At 47.4% G+C, this 9,174-nt stretch overlaps 1 protein-coding gene across 7 annotated transcripts in view; it reads right to left on the reverse strand.

Moving 5' to 3' along the window:
• ZGRF1 (zinc finger GRF-type containing 1) overlaps positions 1 to 9,174 on the reverse strand; it is a 67,095-nt gene that overhangs the window by 57,781 nt on the left and 140 nt on the right. The window contains exons 1-4 of one of the 7 annotated variants that reach the window (XM_084883319.1): positions 8,330 to 8,507; positions 7,121 to 7,477; positions 6,899 to 6,993; positions 4,964 to 5,044 (exon numbers count right to left, since the gene is read on the reverse strand). In XM_084883319.1, the coding sequence (XP_084739445.1) occupies positions 4,964 to 5,044; positions 6,899 to 6,919 (102 nt within the window). In that variant the 5' untranslated portion in view covers positions 6,920 to 6,993; positions 7,121 to 7,477; positions 8,330 to 8,507. Of the gene's footprint in view, positions 1 to 4,963; positions 5,045 to 6,898; positions 6,994 to 7,120; positions 7,478 to 8,329; positions 8,508 to 8,865; positions 9,044 to 9,174 lie in introns of those variants that run through there. The other 6 variants (XM_084883316.1, XM_084883315.1, XM_084883314.1 and 3 more) reach the window with 6 other exon arrangements.

Genomic DNA, 9,174 nt, shown 5'->3' on the forward strand with positions numbered 1-9,174 from the left:
TGCTCCGGGCCCGGTTGCCACTGCCTTGTGCCTGGGCACTCTAGGCCTGGCCGCCGCTGTTCCAACATTCTGTCCTTTTTTTTTAAACGCATATATGTTGCAATGTTGGCTGGTGACTGACTTAGTCTTTGATTTTTCAAGATCTTCTTTGTATTCTTTCTTAAGTAATTTTACTATCTTTTGCTCTCACTTGATTTCTTCACATTGAGAACTTCTTTGGTTTCTTCCTCCTTGTCCTGGGAGCTCAGCAGGTTGGCCTATGGCACCCCTTTGTTCTCCACGGGCTCCCGCGCTGCTCCAGCCTGTTGCTAGGGTCGGCGCCGCCCAGGAAGCAGCCCAAGGCCTTGGCTCCGTTGCCCGAGCTCAGAGGTCGAAGGCTCAGGGGCACCCCATCCCGCTGGGGGCCCCGTCGCCCGGGCTCCCTGCCGGCGCCCGGCTGGCCAGTGTTTGGCAGGGGCTCCTGCTCCCTGTCGCATTCCTCCAGTCTGGAGCTTTTTTTTCTCCTTCCCGCTAGGGGAGTCTAGGATCAGAGTCAACAGACTGTCCTCTGCGCGCAGTGCGCGCGATTCTGGGGGCTCCGCTTTTCACCACTCCCCTGGGATTCCGCCTCACAGCCCCGTCTCCCCCTGCTCGAGCCTGGGTCCCCAGGGTCTGGTCCAGAACTGGGGTTCAGAGCAGTCGAAACTGGGGCCCAACACAGCCGGGGCTCCCGTTTCCTTCCCTCCAGGGCAATCCCTCATCAGAGTCAACATTCCTTCCCTTGCAAGCAATGTGCGCGACTCCGGGGGCTCGGCCTTTCGCCGCTCTCCCAGGACTCCACCTCATAGCCCCGTCTCCCTCTACTTGAGCCTGGGTCCCCAGGGATTGGCCCAGAACTGGGGTTCAGAGCAGTCCGGACTGAGGCTCAGCGCCGCCGGAGGCCCTGTTCCTTCCGGCTAGAGTAATCCAGCATCAGAGTCAACATTCAGTCCTCTTCGCGCAATGTCCGCGCGACTCCGGGGGCCCTGCTTTTCGCTGCTCGCCTGGGATTCCACCTCACAGCCCCGTCTCCCCCTGCCAGAGCCTGGGTCCCCAGGGTCTGGCCCATAACTTGGGGCTCAGCGCTGCCGGTTCGGGGGTTCAGCCCAGGCTGGGGGTTTTATTTCCTTCCTGCTAGGGAATGCCGGGCAGCACCCAGCCCTCTTCTCCTCTCCGGCTGCGACCTCTCCGCGCGCGTGCGTGCAAGCACACAGCATGTCTCCGTACCTTAGGCTTTTTTTCAGCTCCCCTGATTTTCCTTCTGGTTTTCTCTTTCCTTCTTGTTGTAGAATTTTCAGTCAGTCGACTACCTGTGGCTCTGGGCGATGTCCACTCTACATTTTAGTTGTATTCCATTGAAATTGTTGTGTGCTGCTGCGGTTAGGTGTCTACCCGAGCAGCGATCTTGGATTCTCCGAGTTTGACAGGTCTTTAAACAATTAAACATAGAGCAATTCCACAGCTGGGTAGGTAGAGAAATGAAAACATGTTTCCAAATAACTTGCACACAGATGTTCACACTAGCATTATTCCTAAAAGTCAAAAAGTGGAAACAACTCAAATGTATGTCATATGATGAATGGATAAGGAAAATCCATACAATAGAACAGTGTTTCCCAAAGTGTGGTACGCATACCCCCAGGGGTGCGGTAAGAGTTTGGTGGGGGTATGTGTTGCACCGGAGTTTGGTGGGGATATGCACTGCACCATGCTTAGCTGCGCCTAATTCTACGTTCTCATGAGTATGAGAGGTACTCAGCGTTACGAAAATTATAGAAGGGGTACACATATGTCAAAAGTTTGGGAAACACTGCAATAGAACATTACTCAGCATTAAAAAGGAATAAAGCATTGATACAGTCAACATGGACGAACACTGAAGCATGACAACAAAAGAAGCTCCCAAAGGTCCTCAAGGTCTGTGACTGCACTCACGTGACAGGCCCAGAACAGGCAAAGCTGCCGGCAGTGAGCAGATCAGTGGTTGGCTAGGCTGGAATCACATACTGAGTACTGACTACCAATGGGTATGGGATTTCTTTTGTGTGAGTGACAAAAATGCCCTAAAATTATATCGTGATTGCAAAGCTCTCTGAATATACTTAGACTCATTGAACTGTCTACTCTAAATGGGAATTGAAAAGTGTGTATCCCGGCTGGTGTGGCTCAATGGCTGTCAACCTATAAACCAGGAGGTCACAGTTTGATTCCCAGTCGGGACACGTGCCAGGTTGTGGGGCTTGATCCCCAGAGCCAATCAATGATTCTCTCTCTCATTCTTCCTATCTCACTCTCTACCTCTCCTTCCTTTCTGAAATCAATAAAAAAATCTTTAAAAAGCAAAGTGTGTGAATTGTATGTCAGTAAAGCTGTTAAAAAAAAAAACTGGTGTTTCCAAGGGCTCTCTCCTCTCCCCTTTCCATGCTATCCCCGCCCTGAACATCATCACCCACAAACATCAGATGCGGTCACGTTTCTGCTCCATCCTCCCAGAGTCACCACAGCCCCCACAGAATGAGAGCACAAGTCCTCACAATGGCCAGGAAAGCCCCCGGAGTACAAATCACATGTCCATTCTCACCCTTGCTCCCCTACTCCTGGTGGTTTGCTTAACCCACTGGACATGTGGTCTGTCTCCTCCATGTGACTTCCACAAAGTCAGGGGTTTATCTCTGCTCCCTGCGGCATCCCTCAGAACGGTGTGTAACTCAGAACAGAAGCTCAAAAACTGCTGAGCAAATGAACCAATGAATCCACTCCAGGAGCTGCAAGCATCACCAAAAGCCACACACTCCTCCAGCTGCCAGGACTCTCCTGAGTCCCAGGCTTCCAGGCCCATTACCTGAATGTTTCCATGACCGTGAAATTCAGTACGTTCAAAACAGAACTCAACATCTTCTGAGTTCCCGCCAACCTGGCGCTCCTTTTGGAGACACCCTACCTAGTACATTAATCATACAGGAACTGGAAACTAATTTTGGAGTCTCCTTACCTTCCGCATCGAGACCTGAAGACTGTGATCGTTTCCTAACTTCTCGCCAGTCATCCCCCTCTCACTGTCACCGCTTAGTCAGTCCCCATCACTTTCTGTCTGTATTACTGCTGTCCCTTCACTACAACTGTTTCCCAAAGTCCAGTCTGACTTTCATCCTTCGGAACTTATTGTAAAAGTTCTGTTTGACACTGTTGCCAAAATAATTTCCTAAAATAGAACATGGTTGTAGCTCTTCTGCTGTTCTTCCCTGCTCCTCGAACTGCGCTCTCCGTCCATCATGATGTGGCGGCTGCCACTGCCCAGCAAGGGCCTCACTCCAGCCACAACCTTCGCCTGTAGCCCCCACACTGCCTGCTGGTCTGTACCTCTGTGTTGTAGCTACAGCATCATTTTCAGCCCCTCTTCCCTCAACCTATCAATTTGGTGTATAAGGCAAACCCTTCATCTGGGAAGACTCCTAAACCAGAGTCAGATTTTGATGTTTCTCCTTTGTAATCAGAGCCCTAAACATGTATGTGTACATGGTATGATCCGTATGCTCTTAGATAAATTCCCCCAAAGACAAAAACTACAAAAGTTACCATCCAATGCATGCTCACAACGGGCCAGACACTTTGTTTAGGTTTACATGTTTTCTCATTTAACCCTCTGGACAAGTTCACAAGGTATCACTGTCCCCATTTAGAAAGACACTGGAAGCCTGAGAAGCTAAATAACTTGCCAAGGTTACGCACCCACCAGGTGAAGAGCCAGGCCGCCAGCGAGGTCTGCCTGGCATGACAGCTCTTTACGCTGACTCCATGGCTGACCTCACTTTCCCCACCGCCGACATGCTTGCTGGGCGATGACGCCATTAACGGGAGAGAGAAAGGTTTGGATAGACAGACAAAAGGCATTATGACAGCAAGAGAAGCACTGTAAGTAGTGGCTGAGGACAGACTGATGTTATTACCTCTCCTGCGTCAGAGAATCTCTGGTGCTACCTTGAATTCATCTTATTTTCTTATAACCTACCAGTATGAGGTGCACAATGAACACAATAAACACATGTGACAACTGAAGATAAAGTTAGAGCCAAAACCGGTTTGGCTCAGTGGATAGAGCGTCGGCCTGCGGACTAAAAGGTCCCAGGTTCGATTTTGGTCAAGGGCATGTACCTTGGTTGAGGGCACATCCCCAGTAGGGAGTGTGCAAGAGGTAGCTGATCGATGATTCTCTCTCATCGATGTTTCTAACTCTCTATCTCTCTCTCTTCCTCTCTGTAAAAAAATCAATAAAATATATTATTTAAAAAAAGGTGGATACTCCTAGCCTGACGTAGTATGATTTTGTATCACAAGAAGACATGATGGATATTCAGAATCCAATTAGATTTATATAAAAGGCTAAGCTCCAACCAACCTATCGGCCGGTACATATGACACGCACTGGCAATTTAAAAATAAACACTGACTCACGCATGGTGCCAATCACTTGTGTATGCTTCGATCTGTCATTGTCAATCGTGAATTTGGTTGACACTTCTATTATAGAGAAAGGGTAAATAGCTATATTAAAATATTTCTTCTAATTAATTTCCTTTCAATGTGCATGAATCTGTGCACCAGGCCACTATAAGACTAAATCTATAGTATTTTGAAGACTTGATCCTAAACAAAAAGAAACTATTACACAGAAAAACATCAAACAGTGAATGAATGTATTAGTTTAAGATAAATGAATAAAAAAATTTAGGAGGGAGAAGGCTAAACATTCATCTGTTTAAATGAGAAGAATTAACCAATGTTACCCCAATAAATTCAATTTTAAAAAGGATAGTAACATTACTTGAACGTGGAGATGTCCAGTATGGGACTGACCCTCTCCACATGGCATAGCCTCCTTATACAGACTGCTGTTACTGAAACTAAACACAGCTTTGGATTCTGTCTTTGGCTGCTTTGCACTTACTTTGTTTCCTAGGTGAGCGATCTTCAAAATCCCATCTTGCCACACTTTTGACTTCTTAGTCTTCTGATGAGTATACAGTACCTATTTCCAAATACAAAGTGAAGAAATGATTTCTAACCTATATAATTCCTATGTAATAAAGAGCTAATATGCAAATGGTCATCACGCCCTCACGCCATCATACCATAACGGCTCAGACACTCAACACTGGGGAGAGATGAATGGGAACCAGACAGACACAAATGAGCTCACAATAGAGTAAGGGGGACCAGCCAAGCTGTGGCCTGTGGCACGGTTCCGGGCACCAACAGCTGCGCCTGCGGCCAAGGGAAAGCTGCACGCCCACGGTCCACTGCGGCTGCAGCCAGCCCGAGTCCCAGGTGTGGGATGAGGCAGACGTGGTTAGGGGTGATCAAGCCAGTAGAGGAGCGGTTAGGGGCAATCAGGCAGGCAGGCAGGCAGGCAGAGGTGGTTGGGGATGATCAGGCAGGTGAGCAGTTAGGAGCCAGTGATCCCGGATTGTTGAGAGGCAGTCAGATATCCCCCAAGGGGTCCTGGATTGGAGAGGGTATAGACCAGGCTGAGGGGACCCACCCGCCCCCGCCCTGTGTTTGAATTTCATGCACCGGACCTCTAGTGTATACATATTAAACATTTCATATTTTATACCCTTCTACCAAAAAAAATATTTAGGATATCTTTTACCAATATAAAAGCACAGACAGCATAACAATAAAAAAAAAAATCCAATGAAAAAACAAACTAGGCAGTAAAAGGCAAGTGGGTGGAGAAAGGAGAAGTAAATTCTAAATAAGAACTGAAGATAACTGGTAATAAAAGTAATTTGGAGCTTCTCAGTCATCAGTGGGAAAGGGAAAATGTGTTGGGTTCACAGCACTCATGGTCTGTGCAGTTCTCCAAGGGCAGTCCAGAGACGCCTGCAGGTCCCCAAGACGCCTCACGGGCCTGTGAGGGCAGAACTATTTTCACGAATCTACTTGCCTTCTCTCTCATTCCTTCAGGGAAGCACAGTGGAATTAAGTGCAGGTTATTTACCCTTTGCACTCCGCTGTCCCCTCTCAGGGGACATCGGAATTCTAGCATATCACTCGGATGTCCCCTCTCAGGGAAGATTGCAGTTTATTAGTGATTACGGGGAATTGAGTTTCCGCCGCAAAGTAGCGTCGAGTAGCTGGTAGCCAATGTCCAGAATGGTTCAGAGTGCAAAAGGTTTATGTGCAAGAATGTAAGATTCAATTTCAGATTTCACGCAGAAGCAGAGAATTAAATCCAATGTTAAAAGGACATGCAAAAAAATGTACATCGATGCTACTCTTGTCAATGTTTCTTGATTATTGTTTTGGAAAATATAGCTATTTTCTTTAAAAAATGTAATTTATGTTAAATCTAATGAGTTTATTATTTTTAGTAAATGAGTACCGTATTTTTTAAACTTCCTGTTATAATTTCTAATATGAAAGACAGTGACATAATCCCTATAATAAAAAATTATTTGATATAATCGCCATAATCAAAAGTCCGCAATAATTTTCAAGAGTAGAAAAAAGACCAAATAATTTGAGACTACTGATGCACATGAGGCGTGTCAGTTCGTCAAAAGAAAGATTTCCTGGTCCCATGCTTCCTGAGATTTTATTCCAACGGACTTTGTGTAACAAATGTGAATAGGTGACAAGAGAGAGGGCTGCCAGTTAAAATACAGGGCAACACTTGAGACATACACACTTATACTAAAAAACTTTCAGTTTATCTAAAGTCCACATTTAACTGATTGTCCTGCTTTAGGTTTTGAGTTTTCGGAGGGTTTGTTTGTTTGAAAGATTTTTGTGTCTTGTTTTGTTTTTTTTCTCCATCTGGCAACTTTAGCAACATTTGTTAAATGTGGAAGAAAAAAAAATAGTGGTTAAGACTTACAATAAATTCTTGGCTTTCCATTGTTTCTTCTGAAGTTATAAACCAGTCAGGTCCAGAAATAATCAGTGGTTATTCAACTATTTATAACACCTAAACTGAAAAATGACAAAGAATATTCAACTCTGACAAAATAAGTATCAAATACAATTTCCTCACAAACTCTTGACCCAAGAGAAAAATCTGAGTTCTAACTGTCAAGGGAAACAGGTGCAGTCAAATTACCTGCCACTGAGGACACGTGATACCCACCGTGGGAAAGGAATGTGTCAGTCAGAGGAACGAAGTAGAAATGAAGTGCTGAGGAGTCCCCAGGGCCTTGGATGTATCAGAGATGATTCCCCTGCCCCACTGGGTTCCTGATAGAACGAGCTTGGGTTTTTAGTTTCTGGATTGCTATGGTCACCACAAGAGGGCCCCCTTGTTTTTTACATGTTTCCTTTTACATCTTTTTTTTTTTTTTTATAGAACCTGGGACCCTTCAGTCCGCAGACGCTCTACCACTGAGCCAAACCGGTTTTGGCTCCTTTTACATCTTACAGTCAACATACCAGTACCCAAGACCAGATATATGTAATTCCTCTGCAAGGAAAAGGGTCTTTTCAATGCTGTGGCAATGAGTTCTGTAATTATTCCATGCCACGGGATAAAATTATTGTTGGAAAATGTGGAAATCTAAAATCATTGCTGGCAAAGAAGTGAATAGAGAGGATAAAAGAAAATTATTTTTTTTCCCCTAAAGCCTTGGTTGCAAAGCCATGACCCCTGGACCGACAGCATCGGCATCAGCTATAAACTAGAAATTCAAATTCTTGGTTTCCACCGACTTACTAAACAGGAAGTGTGGGGTCAGGCCCCACAATGTCTCAAGTGCTAGTGATGCACGCTTGAGTTTGGGCACCGGCCCTAAAAGCCCTAGGAGGGGTTCCATAAAGCTTCGACCTGCGGTTCTGGGTTCCATTTCTCATTTACACATGATAACAGATCACCTACACATTACTTACAAATTTATTTGGCTCTTACTAGGTGTCAAGAGTAAAATGTGGGGCATGCAAGAGGCAAACAATGAATAATTTTCTCTCACCATTGATGTTTCTCCCTTCCTGTCTGACATCAATAAAAAACATAAACATTTTTTTTTAATGTGACAGGCAGGCAACCCTCTTGGGTCCCCTGCGCAGGAAGCTTTTCTGTAGTAAAACTGATTTTGTTTTAAAAAACAAACAAAAAAAAAAAAAACGGTGGCCCTGGCCGGTGTTGCTCAGTGGTTAGAGCTCAGCCTGTGGTTCTGGGTTCGAGTCCCGGTCAAGAGCACTTGCTCCATGGCCTCCTTCTCCAGACAGATGCAGGCCTTTCAGAGCTATAACCCCATATCCTGCATTCTAGGCAGGGCGGTGCAGGACCGTCCCCCAGCCCCCGGCTACCCACACCTACCAGCCAGCAACTTCAAGGCCGCCCCCCGCCCCGCTAATGGGCTTCCCACGGGTTAGGGGACCCCTTTCCCGGAGAACCACGGAAGTGAGGCGCCCAGCACGCCCACGTGACTGTGCCCTCAGGACATGGCGGCCTCTGTTCCCGGGTTTGTGGTCTTCCTCCCCAACCTATCAACTGCCAGAGCCACGAACCCAATGTCCTGCCCAGAAACCACATCCCGCGCCAGTGTGGCGCCTTGGTTGAACTTCGACCCTTGAACCGCGAGGTCGCGGGTGGATTCCGGTCAGGGCACTTGCTCGGATTGCGGGCTCCATTCCCACTGGGGGGCGTGCAGGAGGCAGTCCATCCGTGGTCTCTCTCATCACTGATGTTTCTCTCTCTCCCTCTCCCTTGGTCTCTGAAATCAATAAGGAATATTTATTTCAAAAACCCCAAAACTACAATTTTTTTAAAAAGCCACATCACAATAAGGAGAAGCCCTATCTCATTGGCCGAGACCCTGTGTAACCGGTGACGGTGAAGACGGACCCTCCCACCTCAAACATCGGGGGCTGCGACCCGGGACCACCGGCTGCAGGGCGTCCTCACCGGCCGCTCGGGGCGGCTCTCTCGTCCCTTCCCCAGAGCAGGAACGCCGCCTCGGCTCCGCGCCCTCAGTCCCGGGAGCCGGGAACCGTCCGCCTTTTCCAAGCCTCACGCAAAACCCGCTTCCAATTCTCCCGCCAAACGTCGTGACGTCGCTACCGAGCCACCAATAGCGCCAGCCCAACGCTCCGCTCGCGCCGCCGACTCTGCCCGCCAATCAAGCTCCTCATTGGCCGCATGCCCCGAGGCCCCGCCCCGCG

The sequence above is a fragment of the Pipistrellus hanaki genome, assembly GCF_964339955.1.
Source record: "Pipistrellus hanaki genome assembly, chromosome: 5".
NCBI lineage: Eukaryota > Metazoa > Chordata > Mammalia > Chiroptera > Vespertilionidae > Pipistrellus > Pipistrellus hanaki.